The sequence below is a fragment of the Carcharodon carcharias genome, chromosome 1 (assembly GCF_017639515.1).
Source record: "Carcharodon carcharias isolate sCarCar2 chromosome 1, sCarCar2.pri, whole genome shotgun sequence".
NCBI lineage: Eukaryota > Metazoa > Chordata > Chondrichthyes > Lamniformes > Lamnidae > Carcharodon > Carcharodon carcharias.
This window is the reverse complement of record NC_054467.1, coordinates 150896-173261: the sequence shown is the minus strand read 5'-3', so window position 1 is coordinate 173261 and position 22366 is coordinate 150896. Positions and strand designations below refer to the sequence as shown.

Sequence of the window (22366 nt, the reverse complement as noted above, 5' to 3'; positions counted from 1 at the left end):
TGTTGCCGAAACATTTTGACTTACGCTCACCAGGACAAACACAAGAATGCCAAATTTCAAACTATCACAACAGTTTATACTGTAGGAGAAAAGGGTTCTGAATGGTTGGTAAGTCCACTTTGTTTGGCCGAGGCGTTGTAGTGGAGAAAGAAACGGAACTATAGGCTCCCTAAGTTGCCAGGTAATTCAAAAAAGGTGCAAGGCTTGAACATATTCCTTTTGTTTGCAGACAATGAGTTCCTGTGTATGAATGTGTGTCTCTTCTAGCAAGCATAAAAAAGCCACGTTACAGCTCGACTGATTATCTTAAATTGGTTGTTTAGCTATTGGCGCACTCAAGATTGTTCAGCAAGTGCTGCCCTATCGCACTTCACATCCAACAGTTGACCTTTCTTTGGATTTTGCAAGTGGACTGATTGAGTACAGTCTGTACCCTGCCTATTACGAATGACTGAAGGAACATGCTGTTTTGATTCGATCAGCCAGTCACTGGGGCCTACTGCCTACGTATTTGGCATTGTACCAGCACTGGAATTCATACACAACGTTTCTCAATTGTGTGATAGTCAGTCCAAAAAGACGTTCTGCCTACCAGCATTTGTTGCTCATCTTAACTGCGCTTGAGAAGGTCATGGTGAGCTACCTTCTTGAACAGCTGCAGTCCACATGGTGTAGGTACACCACAGTGCTGTTAGGGAGGGAGTTCCAGGATTTTGACCCAGCAGCAGTGAAGGAACGGCGATATATTTCCAAGTCAGGACAGTGTGTGGCTTGGAGAGGAACTTGCAGGTGGTGGTGTTCCCATGCATCTTGCTTCCCTTGTCTTTTCTTGCTGATGGCGGTCACAGGTTTGAAAGGTGCTGTTGAAGGAGCCTTTGTGAATTGCTGCAGGCATCTTGCATAAGCCGAATGGCCTGCTCCTGCTCCTAATTTGTATGCATGTAGATGGTAGACTCTGCCATGTGCATTGGTAGTTAAGACACGTGATAGATGGGGTAGCAATCAAGCAGGTTGCTTTGTCCTGGATGGTGTCAAGCTTCTTGAGTGTTGTTGGTACTGCATTCCTCCAGGCAAATAGAGAGTATTCCTTCGCACTCCTGGCTTGTGCCTTGTAGATGGTGGACAGGATTTGGGGGGAGGCAATGGTGTAGTGGTATTGTCGATGGACTAGTAATCCAGAAACCCAGAGTGATGTCTGGGGACCCAGGTTCAAATCCAGGATGGAATGGTTGAATTTGAATTCAATAAAAACTCCGGAATTAAAAGTCTAATGATGACCAGGAAACCATTTCGATTGTTGTAAAAACCCATCTGGTTCACTAATGTCCTTCAGGGAGGAAATCTGCCATCATGTGACTCCAGACCCACAGCAACGTGGTTGACTCTGAAACCTAGCAAGCTACTCAGTTGTAACAAACCACTGCAAAGTCTCAAAAAAGGTATGAAATCAGACGGGCCACTTGGCATTGACCTAGACACCTGAAACAGCAACGGCAAACTCAGCCCTGCTGACCCTGCAAAGCCCTGCCCACTAACATCTGGGAGCTAGTGCCAAAATTGGGAAAGCTGTCTCACAGACTAGTCAAGCAACAGCCTGACATAGTCATCCTCTCAGTATCATACATTACAGGTAGTGTTCCAGACACCACCATCACCATCCCTGGGTGAAGTGAAGCTGAAGTGATAGCACAATGGTATACATATATACATGGTATATATCGGGAGGGAGTAGCCTTGGGAGGCCTCAACATAGACTGCAGGTCCCATGACGTCTCATGGCATCACGTCAAGCAGGTCATCAGCAAGGAAACCTCCTGCTAATTACCATGTACCGCCCTCCCTCAGCTGATGAATCACTGCTCCTCCATGTTGAACACCACTTGGAAGGCTAAGGGACTGCGCAGAATGTACTTGGGTGGGGGACTTCAATGCCCATCACCAAAAGTGGCTCAATAGCACCACTACTGACTGAGCTGGACATAGCTGCTAGACTGGGTCTGTGGCAGGTGGTGAGGGAACCAACAAGAGGGAAAAACATACTTGACCTCATCCTCACCAACCTGCCTGCCGCAGATGCATCTGTCCATGGCAGTATCGGTAGGAATGACCACCGCACAGTTGTTGTGGAGATGAAATCTTGCTTTCATAATGAGGATACCCTCCATCGTGTTGTGTGGCACTACCACTGTATTAAATGGGATGGATTTCGGACAAATCTAGCAACTCAAGACTGGGCATCCATGAGGCGCTGTGGGCCATCAACAGCACAATTGTACTTGAACACAATCTATAAACTCAAGGCCCACCATCTCCCTATTATACCATTGCCATCAAGCCAGGGGATCAACCTTGTTTCAATGAAGAGTGCAGGAGGGCATGTCAGGAGCCGCACCAGGCATATCTGAAAATGAGGTGTCAAACTGATGAAGCTATAACACAGGACTAGTTGCATGCCAAACAGCATAAGCAGCAAATGGTAGACAGAGCTAAGCGATCCCACAACCAACGGATCAGATCGAAGCTCTGCAGTCCTGCCACATCCAGTCGTGAATGGTGGTGGACAATTAAACAACTCACTGGAGGATCCTCATCCTCAGTGATGGAGGAGCCCAGCACATCAATGCAAAAGATAAGGCTGAAGCATTTGCAACAACCTTCAGCCAGAAGTGCCGAGTGGATGATCCATCTCAGCCTCCTCTGGAGGCCCACAGCATCACATTGCCAGTCTTCAGCCAATTTGGTTCACTCCAAGTGATATCAAGAAACGGCTGAAGGCAAAGACTATGCATCCAGACAATATTCCAACAATAGTTTCTGAAGACTTGTGCTCCAGAACTTGCCACGCCCCTAGCCAAACTGTTCCAGTACAGCTACAATGCTGGCATCCATCTGGCCATGTGGAAAATTGCCCAGGTATGTCCTGTACACAAAAAGCAGGACAAATCCAACCCAGTCAATTACCGCCCCATCAGTCTATTCCCAATCATCAGTAAAGATCATCAACAGTGCTATCAAGCGACACTTGTTTAGCAATAATCTGCCCACTGATGCCCAGTTTGGGTTCCCCCAGGGCCACTCAGCTCCTGACCTCATTACAGCCTTGGTTTAACTATGGGCAAAAGAGCTGAACTCCCAAGATGAGGTGAGAGTGACTGCCCTTGACATCAAGGCAGCTTTTGACAGAGTGTGGCACCAAGGAGCCCTAGCAAAACTGGAGTCAATGGGGATCAGGGGGAAAACTCTCTGCTGGTTGGAGTCATACCTAGCACAAAGGAAGATGGTTGTGGTTGTTGGAGGTCAGTCATTTCAGCTCCAGGACATCACTGCAGGAGTTCCTCAGGGTAGTGTCCTTGGCCCAAATATCTTCTGCTGCTTCATCAATGACCTTCCTTCCATCATCAGGTCAGAAGTGGAGATGGCTGCTGATGATTGTACAATATTCAGCACCATTCGTGACTCCTCAGATACTGAAGCAGTCCATGTCCAAATGCAGCAAGATCTGGACAATATCCAGGCTTGGGCTGACAAGTGGCAAGTAACATTCACATCCCAGGTAATGACAATCTCCAACAAAAGAGAGTCTGACAATCATCCCTTGACATTTAATGGCATTAACATCATTGAATTCCCCACTATCAACATCCTGTGGGTTACCATTGACCAGAAACTGAACTGGACTAGCCATATAAATACTGTGGCTACAAGAGCAGGTCAGAGGCTAGGAATTGTGTGACGAATAACTCACCCCCTGACTCCTCAAAGCCTTTTCACCATCTCCAAGACAGAAGCCAGGAGTGTGATGGAATAGTCCCCACTGGATGAGTGCAGCTCCCACAACCCTCAAGAGGCTTGACAGCACCCAAGACAAAGCAGTCTGCTTGATTGGCACCACATCCACAAACATTCACTCCCTCCACCACTGACACACACTAGCAGCAGAGTGTACCTTCTACAAGATGTACAGCAGGAATTCACCAAGGCTCCTTTGACAGCGTCTTCTAAACCCACGACCACTACCATCTAGAAGGACAAGGGCAGCAGATAGTTGGGAACACCACCAGCTGAAGTTCCCCTCCAAGTCACTCACCATCCTAACCTGGAAATATATCGCTCTTCCTTCGTTACCGCTGGGTCAAAATCCTGGATTTCCCTCCCTAACAGCACTGTGGGTGTACCTACATCACATAGACTGCAGGGGTTCAAGAAGGCAGCTCACCACCACCTTCTCAAGGGCAATTAGGGCTGGGCAATAAATGCTGGCCCAGCTAGTGAAGCCCGCATCCCGTGAATGAATTTTAAAAAAAGAATTTGCTGCAGAATTGCCAGCCTTTGACTTGCTCTGGTATCCACAAGGTGCTTGGCGCATTCAGTTTTGAAAGTAATCATGAGCTACATAGTTCTTTTCTGTAACAGTGAAAATTTACTAGCACTAGCTCACCCGAGTGAGACTAAGGATAGGCAAGTGTGTGTCACGCTTCTCTATGTCATCATTAGCATCAATGTAGAGGAGAAATCAGGTTTGCTGATGTCAAACAAGGACAGAAATGGAAGGAGAGGAAACAAGTCAAGCAAAAGACATGAAGCATAATGTATTTTCAGATTAGCTTTAGACCTTGCCTCAATTCTGTTGTCCTGAATAAACATCTTGACGTACTATCAAATATCTTGTGATACTGCTCGAGGTGAGATATCAAGTGTAATAACTGAAGTCTGGCTGGGTGTAAGTGCTTAACCTGAAATGCACATTTATCCTTTAGATTTATAAACTATAGATAGATGCTTAGTTCTTAACCTGGAACTTTGGTGAGAAATTTATATATTCTTATACCCTCGTTAAAGTTGCAAACAATTCTTTAAGGTTTTCCGGACCATAGTACTTTCTGCAAAGTGTTTTTGCCATGACTGACAGAGTCGTTTTTGTTTCAGAAATTACAGCCCCAACTTGAACCAGTTATTAAAGGTAAACAGCAAACGCTGGGAAAACGCAGACAGCTTTTCTGTTGTTAGCTATTTGCTGTGGTGAACGTCTGCACCTAGAGTGAACACTGATGGCCTCGCTGTGCATTCCCAATGTTTGTTGTTTTAGTTTAGAGTTGCAAGTTTATTCTCCTTTTTTTAGGTTAAGTCCTGGAGTGGGACTTGAACCTGGAGCTTCTGGCCCAGAGGTAGGTACACTACCATTGCACCACAAGGCGTCCTTATCATTTTTACACAATTTTAAAAAAGAATTGAACAAAACCGGATACAGTTTCTGAAAGAAAATCTAGGCAGTGTCAGAATTCCAGGACCACCTTTCTGCTCATTTTGGTTTGAGGAAATTGTGAATGGTGCTTAGCGCAAGTGATGGGGTCTCACCTTTCGGCTGGAGAGCCATATGAGCCCTGCATTGCCTCCCTTCGGGAAGGTCCACTGAATTAAGTACTCATTAGGCACTTTAGTGGACAACGGATTCTTTCCCGGGACTAAGGAGAGCAGCTGACCAATCAGAGGCTGGCAGCTGTGCATTGAAGGCAGCGCCATTGAGAGTGGTGGCAGCTGCCGGCAATGCACCCACCAGAGGCCCAGGATCAGGGAGGGATCCAAGTCACAGGTTGGCGAGGCCTTCGGGCTTCCCACATGGTGACTCCCCTGCTTGCTGCTGACTAACAGTGATGGTGGGATGTGGCTTGAATTGTCCACTTAAGGGTCTCAATTGGCATCAGGGCAGGAAGGCTGTCCACGAGTCTTCCTGTCCCGGACTTCATCGGGGCCGTGTCGGGAAAGTGGCATTGTCCCCACCTGCCACCCTCCTGCCCAATTTAATGCCCCCACCACCTCCAAACTCACCTTGAAGGAGGACATTAAATTCTGCCCCTCATTTGTGTCACATTTTGAACCAAAAAAAATCATTGTGCTGTAACATGAATTGAATAATTTCTTGCCTCCTGCATTTTCTGCAGAACAGAGTGAATTATTGTAGAATCCAAGCGCTACCAGATCACTTACTTCACTTTACTTCACATAACATATTCACTTCTACAATTTTTTATCAAATTTATTTTTCTTTCCATGAAGCTGCATGTGATTTTATTTAGATCATACAATGAAAAAGGGAGACTTTGCAAGGCCAGGGGGAGAAGGCAGGGGAATGATTATAGGCATAGGGCTCATTCGGAAAGCCGGTGCAGACACAATGGGTCAAATGGCCTCCTGCTGTGTTGTAACAACTGATTCTGATAGCATCAATAACTTAAAAATATAATTTGATAATACCCACCAGTCCTTATGGTTAGTTTTAACATTGCATTCCCCTTTACGGCTGCTTCTGTCATTTTTGAAATGATTCTATAATACATATTTTTTTATTGAATAGCAGGGCAATGACTTTAATTCCTTGGGATATCTCTGATTTAAGTGAGTGAATCCTTTAACAGGCATCTGAGCTTAAACTTACAGGTTTTAGCAATGAATTTTGAACTGTCTAAAAGTGGCACATTTGCTAATTTAGAGATAAACGTCACTTAAAGAGCGAGGTCTGTTTTACATTTTTGAAAAAGATAAGGCTGAAGCATTTGCTACAATCTTCAGCCAGAAGTGCCGAGTGGATAATCCATCTCGGCCTCCTCCAGAGGTCCCAATATCACAGATGCCAGTCTTCAGCCAATTCAATTCACTCCACTTGGTATCAAGAAACGGCTGAAGGCACTGGTACTGCAAAGGCTATGGGCCCTGACAATATTCCGGCAATAATACTGAAGACTTGTGCTCCAGAACTTGCCGCGCCCCTAGCCAAGCTGTTCCAGTACAGCTACAGCACTGGCATCTACCCAGCTATGTGGAAAATTGCCCAGGTATGTCCTGTACACAAAAAGCAGGACAAATCCAACCCAGCCAATTACCGCCCCATCAGTCTACACTCGATCATCAGTAAAGTAATGGAAGGGGTCATCGACAGTGCTATCAAGCGATACTTGCTTAGCAAAAACCTACTCACTGTTGCACAGATTGGGTTCCGCCAGGGCCACTCAGCTCCCGGCTGCATTACAGCCTTGGTTCAAACATGGGCAAAACAGCCAAGATGAGGTGAGAGTGAATGCCCTTGACATCAAGGTCACGTTTGACCAAATGTGGCATCATGGAGCCCTAGCAAAACTGGAGTCAATGGGAATCAGGGGGAAAACTCTCCACTGGTTGGAGTCATACCTAGCACAAAGAAAGATGGTTGTGGTTATTGGAGGTCAGTCATCTCAGCTCCAGTACATCACACAGGGTAGTGTTCTGGGCCCAACCATCTTCAGTTGCTTCATCAATGTCCTTCTTTCCATCATAAGGTCAGAAGTGGAGATGTTCACTGATGATTGCACAATGTTCAGCAGATATTGAAGCAGTCCATGTCCAAATGCAGCAAGATCTGGACAATATCCAGGCTTAGGCTGACAAGTGGCAAGTAACATTGGCGCCACACAAGTGCCAGGCAATGACCATCTCCAACAAGGGAGAATCCAACCATCACCCCTTGATGTTCAATGGCATTACCATCACTGAATCCCCCACTATCAACATCCTATGGGTTGCCAGTGACCAGAAACTGAACTAGACCAGCCATAAATACTGTGGCTACAAGAGCAGGTCAGAGGGTAGGAATCCTGCGATGAATAACTCACCCCCTGACTCCCCAAAACCTGTCCACCATCTACAAGGCACATGTCAGGAGTGTGATGGAATATTCCCCACTTGCCTGGATGAGTGCAGCTCCCACAGCACTCAAGAAGCCTGACACCATCCAGGACAAAGCAGCCTGCTTGATTGGCACCACATCCACAAACATTCACTCCGTCCAACACCTACGTACAGTAGCAGCAGTGTGTACCATCTACAAGATGCACTGCAGGAATTCACCAAGGCTCCTTTGACAGCATCTTCCAAACCCACAATTGCTACCATCTAGAAGGACGAGGGCAGCAGATAGATGGGAACACCACTACCTGAAAGTTCCCCTCCAAGTCACTCATCATCCTGACTTGGAAATATATCACTGTTCCTTCACTGTCACTGGGTCAAAATCCTGGAACTCTCTTCCTAACAGCACTGTGGGTGTACCTACACCACATGGACTGCAGTGGTTCAAGAAGGCAGCTCACCACCACCTTCTCAAGGGCAGCTAGGGATAGGCAATAAATGCTGGCCCAGCCAGTGAAGCCCACATCCCGTGAATGGATAAAAAACACATTTGCACTAACCTTTTTGCTGAAAATAGTGGACAGAGGGAAGTAAAAGTTGGTAGTACACTATTAATGCATTGTTGGTTTGCCTTCAGTCTGTAGGAGCTGCCTTGTGAAATATCTAGAAGAGAACAACACATGCCCTACCTGCAGGATTGTCATTCACCAGAGTCACCCACTGCAGTACATAGGGTGAGTATTAGCACATGGTTGTAACTGTGCTCCGGTATCAAAACAGGTTTACAGAAATGCTAATTATTGATAATCTTGTTTTCAGATTTTCTTGCAGTAACATTTTTGATCATTTGATGTCCACAACATATGTCAGCTGATTTTGTGCATACTAAATGGCTATTGCGAAGAAAGGGACATGTCTAAGCTCTTTGTCTTGCACTCAGCTGGACACTCACAAGAATACCAACATAAGGGGAAAACAACAATTTATACTGCAGGTGAAGATAGTGCTGACTGGTTGGCAAGTGGCCTTGCCATGGAGAATGCACTGCTCATGGTGACTGACAGTTAACTGCCAAGCATTGTTTGAAATTTAAACCAGGCAGCTTGACCCTGATTGGTCAAGGCATTGCCCTGAGGAATGAGTCAACAAATGGCTGTCACTTATTTTGTTTAGCTGAAATCGGTGCAGTGTTTATCCATGTTCTTTCTGTCTGCAACGACCAAGGTCCTGTGTATTAATATATGTAGCTTCCAGTACACGTAAATGCACCACCTTGCAAGCCTGGCTGAGCGTAATTCTTAGCACATTGAGGACAACATTTGCTAAATAATCCTATCGTGGAATCACATCTAATATTGGAGATTACGTTTTGAGTTTTGCAAGCAAGGGCTGGTTGGGTAAAGTCTATACCCTGCCTGTTGTGAACAGCAGCTGGGACATGCTGTTTAATGTGATCCCTCAGTCTTTGGGACTTATAGTTCACATACCTAGCATAACACTGGCACTGAAATTCATATACCACATTACTCATTTGTGTGATAGGCAGAACATCTTTTTGGCTTGACCAATGTTTCACTTAAGGAAGTCATAATATTTGTGCTGCAGCACTATATCATGGCGATCTAGACCCATCGACATTGTGCAAATCTGTATTCGTTGAACTTATGAATTTGGCAACTTGCACAGTTGAGTTCAGTTTTAATGATACCATGTATGCCCAAATAGATGGTGTTACCATGGGATCCCCTCTAAGCCTAGCTCTAATCCGCAGCTGCATGTAACAATTTCCTTACATGTCTTAATGGGCTCCATCCTGCGCCCAAATTCACCTATGAAATGGAGCAGTCAAATGAACTCCCTTTGACATTTTAGTTGAGAAATCTGCCAGAGGATTCTCTACCATGGTCTACCACAAGCCTATCTGCACTGGTCAATGTATGTGTTGGGATACTTACAATTCCACATGCTATAAGATTGGTCTTATCGGCAACCTTGTGAATAGGGCCTGAGCCATTTGCTCACCATGCAAGTAGGGCACATCAAAGGCATCCTGCAGGATATTGGCTACCCTGATCAGATCATTTCGCACTGTATATCACACAAACTCATGAACGGGCCAAAAGCCATCACTTTCTGCCCTGAAAAGTGCTCAGTCTACCTCAGATTGCCCTGGAAGGGTAAGGTATCTCAAAACTTTGAGCAACAGGTGAAGTTGGCTGTTTCACGTGGCCACTATGCAGTAGCAACTTGAGTGGTATTTGGCTCTAACAGGATGCTCCTGTCAAGCCAAAAAGACATTCTGCCTATCACACAAATGAGTAATGTGCTATATGAATTTCAGTGCCAGTGTGATGTTAGGTACATAGACCGTGTGTCCCATAGACTGGCGGGTTGTATCAAACAGCGTGTTCCAGCCTCTATTCACAATGGGCAAGGTACAGACTGTACCTAACCAGCCCGTGCTTGCAAAACTCAAAACACGTGTCTAACATTACATGTGATTCCGCGATTGGACAATATTTGCTAAATGATCCTCGAGGTGTTAAGAATTACCCTGACAGCCAGTCTAAGATTGTCAGTCAGGCTTGCAATGTGGTACATTTGCATATACTGGAAGCTACGTATATTAATACACAGGACCTTGTTTGTTGCAGACAGAAAGAACATGTACACACATTGCGCCTGTTTCAGCTAAACAAAATAAGTGACAGCCATTTGCTGACTCATTCCTCAGGGCATTGCCTTGACCAACCAGCTCCCTGGTTTAAATTTCAAACAATGCTTGGCAGTTAACTGTCAGTCACAATTCTTCATAGCAATGCCATTTACTAACCAATCAGCACTCTCTTCACATACAGTATAAATTGTTGTTTTTCCCCTGATGAGTACAATACGAGAAGCTTAGACATGTCTCTTTTTTTCAGCAATACTCAAGTTCTGTACTAGCAAATGAGTATTAAATGGCTATTTCTGTATAATCCGTAATCAACATCCTGGGGGTTACCATTAACCAGAAACTGAACTGGACTGGCGAGATAAATACTGTGGCTACAAGAGCAGGTCAGAGGCTCGGAATCCTGCGATGAATAACTCACCTCCTGACTCCCCAAAGCCTGTCCTCCATCTACAAGTTAGGAGTGTAATGGAATTCTCTCCATTTGCCTGGATGAGTGCAGCTCCAACAACACTCAAGAAGCTTGACACTATCTAGGAAAAAGCAGCCTGCTTGATTGGCACCCCTTTCACAAACATTCACTCCCTCCACCACCAACACACAATAACCGTAGTGCGCACCATCTACAAGATGTACTGCAGGAACTCACCAAGGTTCCTTAGGCAGCACCTTCGAAACCCATGACTGCTACCATCTAGAAGGACAAAAGCTGCTGATACATGGGAACACCACCACCTGCAAGTTCCCCTCCAAACCACTCACCATCCTGACTTGGAAATATATTGCTGTTCCTTCACTGTCGCTGGGTCAAAATCCTGGAACTCCCTCCCTAACAGCACTGTGGGTGTACCTACACCACAGGGACTGCAGCAGTTCAAGAAGGCAGCTCACCACCACCTTCTCAAGGACAATTAGGGATGAACAACAAATGCTGGCCCAGCCAGCAATCCGCACATCCTATAGATAAGTTTTTAATATTACCAGTTGACAAGGAGGTAAATCAACTAAAACAAACTTTCAAAAAAGCAGTTATGTGATTACTGTGAGCACTGAAATTTCTTGCTTGTGTTAGCAATGCAAACTGAAGTGTGTGCACTAAGAAAGGTGCTCCTTCCTCCCACTTCCAGGATACTGAAAATAAGGCAGAAGCTACCACAGATTGGATACCGTTATATCAAACCTCTGTGTTTGGCTTTAGGGTTTAGAAACACAATTGAATTGCGCACAATAACCCCTGTGTTCATTAATCCTTGATACAGGGTATGAATGCCTAGTTAAATACCCTCAGTGCTAAGTGCTTCCCATTTGGTTGGCAGCTTCAGGTTAATGAGTCTTTGTCCTTGTGGAATTCTGCTATTTCATGTCTCCAACTTCACTCTGCTTCTCTGATGATGTAGCTTGTATTGAATGGCTCCTCCTGTTGTCTGCATTAGGATGAGGCAGGATAACAGCGCGGAATTTGGCATCTGTGAAGGGGGTTTGGATCTGCAAATATATAAATGTAGTCCTAATTAGCTAATAATTTTCACAAGCCTTTTTTTTATAAAGGAGCTACTCTCAAGTTACTGGAGACTATTTGGAGGGGCTTGATCCCAGGGAATATAAGCTTCCTCCTTCCTTCTCATCAATTTGAAACCTGACATGTCAACAGATGAGACTAGTGTGGCGTGATAGGTCCAGAACTGTGACTTTAACACAACCTAGGCTGAATGTAGTACTGAGGGAGTGCCGCCTTTTGGATGAGATATTAAACTGAGGTCCTGTCTGTCCATTCTGGTCGATATAAAAGATTTCATGACACTATTGGAAGAAGAGCTTGGGGAGGTTTCATGTTTTGGCCATCAGTTATTTTAGTCAGCTTTACTAACACAGATCAACATGTCAGTTAACTCATTGTTGCTTGTCTGCAATCCTTTCGTACACTTAAGAATTATTGCACTGGCTGCAAAGTGCTTGAGGATGTGAAAGACGATATATAAATATCAGTCCCTTTTTTTTTTGTTAGGTATATCCCAGACAAGGTTTTGCATATTTTGTTATCCGGGGGATGCAGAACCCTTATTGTAGTGTTATGCTCTTTGCATCGGCTGTGCCACACGCACTTCCTGGGGTACCTGAGAGAGACATATTCACTCAGCCACCTGCATCACCAACAAGGTTTCTCTCAAAGGAATATACAATATGTTAAAAGGGGTTCACAATGCAGATTCACTGGGTAGGAAGTTTTACTCACCAGGAACACTGCATTCAAACATGATATTGCTAAACTCAGTAGTTACAACCCACAAAGTCAATGTGACAACTACCATGCCTGGCTGTGGACTCGACCAAGATTGGTACAAATGAGGCAATGTTGATTAGGTGGTGAAATAACAGCAACAATTGTGTCCTGGAGGTGGTTATTCAGGACAGCAGCACTCAATGCTATCACACACTGGATATTCAGGACTGTGTGTACTGCTGCCCTGAATATTTTTGTTCTATTCATTCATGGGATGTGGCTAGGCAAGCATTTATTGTCCATCCCTAATTGCCTTTGAGAAGGTGGTGGTGAGCTGCCTTTTTGAACCGCTACAGTCGATGGGGTGTAGGTACACCCACAGTGCTGTTAGGGAGGGAATTCCAGGATTTTGACCCAGCAACAGTGAAGGAACGGCGATATATTTCCAAGTCAGGATAGTGAGTGACTTGGAGGGAAACTTCCAGGTGGTGGTGTTCCCATCTATCTGCTGCCCTTGTCCTTCTAGATGGTAGTGGTTGTGGGTTTGGAAGGTGCTGTCAGAGGAGCCTTGGTGAATCCCTGCAGTGCATCTTGTAGATGTTACACACTGCTGCTACTGTGCATGGTGGTGGAGCGAGTGAATGTTTGTGGATATGGTGCCAGTCAAGTGTACTGCTTTGCCCTGGCTAGTGTCAAGTTTCTTGAGTGTTGTGGGAGCTGCACTCATCCAGGAAAGTGGGGAGTATTCTATTACAATCCTGTCTTGTGCCTTGTAGATGATGGTCAGGCTTTGGGGAGTCAGGAGGTGAATTATTCGTCACAGGATTCCTAATCTCTGACCTGCTCTTGTAGCCACAGTATTTATATGGCTAGTCCAGTTCAGTTTCTGGTCAGTGCTAACCACCAGGATGTTGACAGGAGGGGGTTCCTGTCCAAGTCATTCACCACCCTGACTTGGAAATATATCGCTGTTCCTTCACTGTCGCTGGGTCAAAATCCTGGAATTCCCTTCCTAACAGCATTGTGGGTGTACCTACACCACATGGACTGCAGCGGTTCAAGAAGGCAGCTCAACACCACCACCTCAAGGGCAACTAGGGATGGGCAACAAATGCTGGCTTAGCCAGTGACACTCACATCCTGTCAATGAATTTAAAAAATATTCAGGGCAGCAGTACACAGTCCTGAATATCCAGTATGTGATCACACTGTGAGCTGTTGTCCTGAATATCCAGTGTGTGATAGCACAGCAAGCTGTTGTCTTGAATATCTAGTGTATGATAACACTGTGAGCTGCTGTCTTCAATATCCAATGTGTGATCACACTGTGACTGGGATAGGAGGGGAGCGCAGTTTGACTAGCCCCACTACTCTAGGTTGCACCATTAGTTTAAAAGTTTGATTCACTCACCAAAATGGCCAATTGTTTACCTGTACTGTTACCCAGAATGAAAGAGACTTCAACCAGGCTTCTTTCAATAAACAACAAACTTATTCGTTTATTATAAAACCAATCTTGTCAAATAGAAAGGCAAAGCTTATCAACAAAGTATGAAATATGAAAATGTACCAATAATGCTTTCGAGATACCCTGTGTCTGTCTCTCTCTCTCTCTCTCACACATACACACACACACACATAATATATATATATATATAAAAGAAAAATAAAAAATAGCGGAATCCTGCCAAAGATTAAAAGTCACTGGTTCAAGGGAAAAGGAAAGATGACTGAGTCTTTGAAATGGCGTCCAGGTTATGCAATTGGTGTCTCAGCGCTGATCTGCGAAACAATCGATGACTCTTGCACTGCGTTTCAGGTGGACACGAGAAACACCTGCAGACACTTGCTTCCAGCAGATAGAGCAACTTGGAAGCAGCTTATATTCACGTCCAGCAGTGGACCTGCTCTGGACTACAAAAAGGCTGCTGTCTTCCTTCACAAGCAGTTGGTCCTCCTTCTCAAAGCAAAACCCAAAACCAACTTTTGGACACAGTTTTCCAGGCATGGCTTCTTTCCCAAGCCATAAACTACCCTGTGACCCCTTTTATATACAGTCCACCAGGGTCAAGAGGTTTCCAGCTTCTGTACAACTGCTTAATTACCTTTTCTTGGAAATGGATGTCTCTTCCAAGAAAAGCAATCTGAGTTCTTGCGTTAATCCTTCATGGAACAGTGTCTTTTAAAACATAAATTCTTCCAGAATTAGTCCTTGAAGATGAACCATTTTCTGTGATTAAAGTGTTCATCACACTTCCCACCTTGGAGAAATGAAACATCCTATTTATATGCATTTCATTACAAAGTGTAATAAAACATAAACAAAAATACTAAAACACACCCACTTATTCATTCATTTTTATGGTGTTACGACTGCAGCTGATGTTAATGCTGAGCAAGGCAGATCTCAGATGGAAATCCGTCTCGGTTGATCGTAATTTTTTGTTTGTATTGTAGAAACGAGGAGGGAAAGCTACTGGACACAAAAGCACAGGACTCTAGTGATAACTTTTAAAATTTGAAGAATTAAAATGTTTATTAAATGAAAAAAAATTAAAAACACAAGGTAAAAGGTACACAGGAAAACATCTTACAAGATAACCCCCAAAATGCTTTATCAAATGTAAACAATAAAACTATATTTTTGGCAACAGCCCTTGTAGATTCTTAATCATAAAATCCAGGAAATATTACCCAAACTGAGAAATTACTTTCACTTCAAACAGAAGTACAACCCACAACTTCCCAGAACAAATCCACGCTGAGTTGGGTTTTTCAAAAGGAGATTCAAAACAAAGTGTTTCTCAGGACGAATATTTTCCTGGGCAAGAATTAGGTTGCTTTCTTCAATTAACAACATTCACCCCTTTTCAGCACATTCCAAAACACACGAGCTGGCTTTCAGTGGGACTCCCCACCCTCCCGAAAACAACTCACTACAGCTGAACTCCATTTCATAAATACCTTTTCACTCCTTTCATCTTAGTTCTTCATTGCCTTTAAATATCCCTTTGAAAACTCTGGTTCCCAAATATCAAAACCTTTCATGTTCCTATTTTACCTCTTTTCCAGGTCAATAAAATTTAAAATGTCTGCCCTTGTTTACTCATGAATATCCTGTAAAATGCAATTTTTTTTGTACCTTTGAGACTCCTTTGAAATGCAACAGCTACAAATCAATTTCAAAACTTACCCCCAAATTCTAATTTCAGATTTACTCTATTTCTTTGTAAGTTAAGACCACCATTAGGCCTCATTACAAAATGCAAGATGATAACTCCTTTAGTTTCTCATCTTTTAGATTCTACAAACAATCTGACTCCAATAACCTCTCCTTTGATTAACCCTGGACACACTGACACAGCTTACCTTTACCTTCATAGAATATATATGTTTTTAAAAATTCGTTCATGGGATGTGGGTGTTGCTGGGTGCCAGCAGGTGCGAGCATTTATTGCACCCTAGAGAGAATTCGAGAGTCAACCACATTGCTGTGGGTCTGAAGTCACATGTAGGCCAGATCAGGTAAGGATGGCAAATTTCCTTCCCTAAAGGACATCAGTGAACCAGATGGGTTTTTACAACAATCGGCAATGGTTTCATGGTCATTATCAGACTTTTAATTCCAGATCTTTATTTATTGAATTCAAATTCCACCATCTGCTGTGGTGAGAATCGAACCCAGGTCCCCAGAACATTACCCTGGGCCTCTGGATTACCAGTCCAGTGACGATACCACTACCTCCCCTGTTAATTTTTTAAATTCCACCAGCTGCTGTGGTGGGGTTTGAACCCATGTCCCCAGAGCCTGGGCCACCAGCTTACTAGCCCAGTGACATTACCACTGCACCACTGACTCCTCCGAACACAGAAGTATGAAAGATACATGTCATCACAATACAGAGCTAATGCAGTTATTCGCTATATCGTTTTGGCCTTTAGCAAATTTAAGGCAAAGTTAAATTCTAGGCAAAGTATCAGCAATTACATTGTCCACATTGTGGGAGCAAGTCCATCAGTGGATCAGCTATAACATTATTGAAATTTGGTACAAATTTGCAGTAAAACCCACACATCCCCAAAACGTCATGCTCTCTTGTTTAGTTTTATGGCCGGGAACTCCTCCAATGCCTGCACTTTTACTGTTCTTGGCAACACTTATCCTTGCCCTACAATATGCCCTAGATAAGTTACTTGCGTTTTCACGAATTCACTTTTGGCAAGGTCTATTATTCCATCATCTGACTGTAGCTTTTTAAACAGGGTTTCTAGCTGTTTCAGTGGATGTTTCCAAGTGTCACTTTAGATCAGTACATCATCAAAATAAACCACGTAGTTAGGAATGTTGGCCACCACTTGGTTCACTAGCTTCTGAAAAGTTGCCTCAGCGTATTTTAGCCCAAATGGCTTTGGAAAAGACCGTCTGGTGTGATGATGGCTGATATTTCTTTAGTTCGGGGTGTTAAAGGAACCTGCCAATATCCCTTTACAAGATCTTTTTGGTAAGGAACATGGCACTGCCCACTCTGTCAATACAATCTTCCAAGTGAGACATTGGATAGAAACATAAAAATTAGGAGCAACAATAAGCCCTTCGAGCCTGCTTCGCATTTCAATATGATAAGGCTGACCTTGTATCTCAACGCCGTACTCCCGCACTCTCCCCATACCCCTTGACTCCTTTAGAGTCCAGAAATCTATCTTATTTCCTCCTTACATATATTCAATGACTTAGCCTCCACAGTCTTCTGTGGTAGAGAATTCCATAGGTTCACCATCCTCCAAGCGAAGAAGTTTTTCCTCATCTCAGTCCTAAATGGCCTACCTAAATAGTCCTGGGACTGTGACCCCTTGTTCTAGACACCCCCAGCTAGAGGAAATATCACCCCTGCATTCAGTCTTTCCATCCCTGTCAGAATTTTATTTGTTTCAATGAGATCTCCTCTCATTCTTCTAAACTCCAGTGAATACTGGCCTAGTCAACCCAATCTCTCCTCTACAACAATCCTGCCATCCCAGGAATCAGTCTTGTGAACCTTTGTTGCACTCCCTCTATGGCAAGTATATCCTTTCTTCGATAAGGAGACCAAAACTGCACTCCAGGTGTGGTCTCACCAAGGCCCTACAGTAAGACATCCTTGCTCCTGTACTCAGGTCTTCTCACAATGAAGACCCACATACTATTTGCCACCTTAACTGCTTGCTGCACCTGCATGCTTGTTTAGGAACCTGCTTTAGTTACAGCATTGACCTTTCTATAATCTATACAGAATCTGCTTGTACTATCTGGTTTAGGCACTACACAACAGGAGAACTCCAGCTGCTTTGGTGGGTTCAATGAGCTAATTTTCCAAGATGTACTGGATCTCTGTTTTCACCTGAGCCTGTTTCTCTGGCCCTAAGTGATAAGGATGCTGTTTTATAGGAGGGGATTCTCCTATATCCACATCCTGGTTTGTCCCTACAGATACTTTTAAATTCTAAGTAACCTCACTAGATCCTCTCATTGTCCTGCCTGTTTAAGTATGAAAATATGGTTTCTAACTGTTCTAATATTTCAGCATTAGCTAACCAGATAGTAGGAGGTTCAATTTGTGAACTGTCTTAAGTCTCCTTCTGGCTCACTTTTGCTGTCTCTTTCATCCTCCACTGTGCTTACTACCTAACGTACCTGCTGCTTATCCTCCTCCCTACTATGGTATGATTTCAACATATTGATATGACACAGCCTACGATCTAGGGTATCATTCAAATAATTTACTTTATCAATCCTCTTAATTACCTTGTGTGGACCACTGAACCGTGCTTTCAGAGGTTCCCCTGTAAAGGCAATAACTAACATTTAATGTCCTGGTTACAATGTGCCACTTTGCAGGCACCTGTGAGCCACTCCTGGAATACTAACACATAATATAACATAAAGGATTCATCCCTCTGTCTTAAAAAATTTTCTTTGATTAATTTCAGAGGACCTCACCTCATGTACATAAATTAGTTCGAAAGGATTAAAACCAGTAGATTCATTCAGTGAATTTCAGTTAGCAAATTAAAGAACATTCTGTCCTGTGTCCCAATCGTGGGGATGTCCATGACAATATGCTTTAATTGTTGTTTTGAGAGTTTGATGGTACCTCTCTAAAGCTCCCTACGTTTGTGGATGATATGATGTGGACTTTAACTGTTTTATACCCAAACCACTCATTATGTTTTGAAAAATTTTAGGCATAACATTGGAACCTTGGGCTGACTGAAGCTCCATTTGGTAATCCATATCGAGTAAATAATTGGGTTAACTTCTCGACCATTACTTTAGCCGTATTTGTTCTTAACACGATTTCCAGAGGCTATCCCTTTATCATATGCATGATAGTAAGGATATACTGATGTCCTGCTTTTGTTTTTGGTAACGGTCCCACACAATCTACTAACACCCTGCTAAATGGTTCCTCAAAAATCGGTATGGGAATTAAGGATGCTGGTTTGATTGTATGTTGTGGTTTCCCACCATCTGGCATGTATGGTACATTTTAGAAAATTGCACCATGTCCCTATGAAGACCTGACAGTAAAACTGTCAGTTTATCCACTCGTTGAGTTTTCTGTATCCCTACATGCCCTCCCATAGGAATTTCATGCGCTATCCATAATATCTCTGATATTTGGGCGGTACCACTAACTGATGAACAACTGTCCACTCCTCATCTGCAGTTCTGAGAGGAGGTTTCCACTTCCTCACTAATATCTCATTTTTATTATAATAACATTCTGGAACTTCCTCAGCTTCAACTTCAGTTTGGGCTGATTGGGCTATCTGACTTAACTCCAGATCGGCTTGTTGAGCCTAAACTAGAGAAGATTTATTAAACATCTCATTTAGATTACTGAAGTCTTTAAGGAAAGTTTCAGCCAGCCAAACATCTGCCTGTGGTATCACTTTTACCTCCGATGTTAGACTTTGCTTAGCCATCATTCGGATCATCGCACACAAAGGAAAAATTCCTGGAACCTTTGCCTGTAACTGCTCCATCTCTTTAACCCCATTTGGACTTTCTGTAATTATGGGAGGAGCTACTACGTTCACTCCGGCTAAATCATTTCCCATGAGTAAGTCCATCTATGGGTAACTTCTGAACAACCCCCACCATCACTGTCCCAGACATTGGGTCACACCCCAAGCGCACCCGGTACAAAGGTACGGGTATATACTCCCCGCCAATGCCATTTATTAAAACAAAAACAAAAATACCTGGAAAAACTCAGCAGGTCTGACAGCATCTGTGGAGAGGAATACAGTTGATATTTCGAGTCCGTATTAATCTTCGTTAGAACTAAGGAAATAGAGAAATGATGTGAAATATAAACTGGTGGAGGGGGGTGGGACAGGTACAGCTGGAAAGGGGGCCAGTGATAGGTGGAGGCAAAGAAGAGATTGCCAAAGATGTCATAGACAAAAGGATAAAGGGGTGTTGACAGTGGTGATATTATCTAGGGAATGCGCTAATTGAGACATTAAGGGTTGCAAGCAGGACAAGCTAGTGGCAGATGGCCCTAGTGGGGATGGGGTAGGGGGAAGGGATTGAAATGGGCTAAAAGGTGGAGCTAAAACAATAGATCAAAATAAATTTAAAAATAGGTGGGAAAAGAAAAATATATATTTTTTAAAATGATAAATTATTGGAAAAAGAGGGATCGGAAAGGGGGTGGGGATGGAGGAGAGAGTTCATGATCTGAAATCGTTGAAGTCAATATTAAGTCCGGAAGGCTGTAAAGTGCCTAGTTGGAAGATGAGGTGCAGTTCCTCCAGTTTGCGTTGAGCTTCACTGGAACATTGCAGCAGGCCAAGCAGGTTATTAAAACTTGGCTTTAATGTGACTTCTGGTGGAAAAATTATGCCTTTCCCCAGCAAAAGTGTTTGGAGTGGCTCCCGTATCTCTTAATATGATTATAGGTTTAGCCGTCTCATTTGAGGGATAAGGGGTTACTTCTCCTCTCAATAAAAATTCTTTATAACTCTCATGCATCCTATTCACTTCTCAACTCTCAGCAGTGTTCACACATGGTTTCACAACTGCAGGTAGTGCTACAACTTGATTTGTGGTATTTTTGGTCAGGGTTATTTTTCCTGAATTGCCCTTATGTACCCCAAAAAGTCCCATAGATTTCTTGCGCAACTTCAAACAACCTGTACGAACGTGTCCCACCTCGTTACAGTGCAAACACTTAGACCTTCGAGTGTCACTTCCACCCTCAGCACCTTCCTTTCTGGTCTGAGGAGGAGTTCCAGGGAATTCCCAGCTGTCCCTTCCCATCCTTGGCTGCTTGCCTTCCTTTAACTTTCCCACCTTCTATCCTTCTCAGGTTTGTGGGGGTGATGGAAAAAGGGTTTAGATTTATGGACCAGCTCAATCATCAACCTGTCTAGCTGTTGCAACCCTCTGGTCTTCAATGTGGATTCTAACCACTGGAGGGAGTAAATTTTTAAATTCTTTCAGGAAAATTATTTTCCTAAGAGCTTCATATGTTTTCCTTCCATTTAATGCCAGTTAATCACAATTACTTTGTTTTACTCTCAAATTCAATATGGGTCCATGCAGGCTGTTACCTTACATTTTGAAATTGCTGCCTGTATGCCTCAGGGACCAATGCATATGCACTAAAAATAGTTTTTTTTAATACATCATGATCCACATAAAGTTCTTCTGAAAGTGATGCATAAATCTCATGAGCTCTACCCATCAACCTGCTCTGTAGGAACAATGTCTAGATCTCTCTTGGCCACTTCATTTGCTTAGCTGCTTCTCAAATGAAATGAAGAATAACTGTACATCCCTTTCCTCAAACCTTGGGAGGGCTTGTACAGATTAAACATCTCCCCACTGAGCCTTGGGTTGGAAGTGGGTTTTTTTCGTCATTAGAACCTTCCTCTGCATCTTGGGTCTTTTTTTTTGAATTCCAGCCTTTTAAGCTGGTATCCCCTTTCTCGTTCCTTCAGTCTCTCTTTTGCCTCTTTCTTTATCCTTCTCCCTTGCTAACTTCTTTCTCTCTGGAGATTGTTTCCGCTTTCCAACTCTTTCTTTTTCAAGTTTTTGCATCTCTCTTTCTCTTTCTTTTTCTTTCCTGTCTTTTGTTTCCTTTTGTCTCCAGTTCAAGCTGCTTCATTTTCAGTTCCTTTTTCATGTTCAAGCTGCTTCATTTGCAACTGCATCCTAGTTAACTCGATTGACTCACCCCGTGGAGAATGTGGTCTGTTTGGTATCCCTTCCAATTTCAAATGCTGCGCCATTCCCTCAGCTATATCCGCTTTCTTTGTCCTAAACTTACCCGCCAATCACATTAGCTTAGTCTTGGCTACTTTTTGTAAAACAATCAGGGTTAAGCCTTCTCTAGAAAAGTCTTAGCAACTTCAAATGCCATTTTGGTTTACCAATAAATGAGAAACCTGGTCACTATCTTTTTATCCTTTTTTACCAATAATTATTATTCCGTGTCCAATCACCCATTGTCTGTGTTTCAAATCCCGGACGAACCTCCAATCCATGTTATGACCGGGATGGGGAAAGTGCCGCAGTTTGACCAGCCCCACCACTCCATAGGTCGCACCATTTGTTTATAAGTTTGACTCACTCGCTAAAATGGTCAGTTGTTTACATTTGCTATTGTTATCCAGTATAAAAGGGACTTCAATCAGGCTTCTTTCAATAAACAACAAACTTATTAGTTTATAATAAAACCAGTCTTGTCAAATAGAAAGCAGGGGATAAAGGGGAACCAGTAGATCTAATATACTTGGACTTCCAAAAGGCATTCGATAAG

The 22366-nt window shown here is 43.4% G+C and overlaps 1 protein-coding gene across 1 annotated transcript in view; it reads left to right on the top strand.

The window, feature by feature from the left end:
• LOC121278680 (polycomb group RING finger protein 3) overlaps positions 1–22366 on the top strand; it is a 229300-nt gene that overhangs the window by 151595 nt on the left and 55339 nt on the right. Inside the window, exon 4 of the mRNA XM_041189022.1 lies at positions 8297–8393. Coding sequence (XP_041044956.1) covers positions 8297–8393 — 97 coding nt within the window. The remainder of the gene's footprint in view (positions 1–8296; positions 8394–22366) is intronic.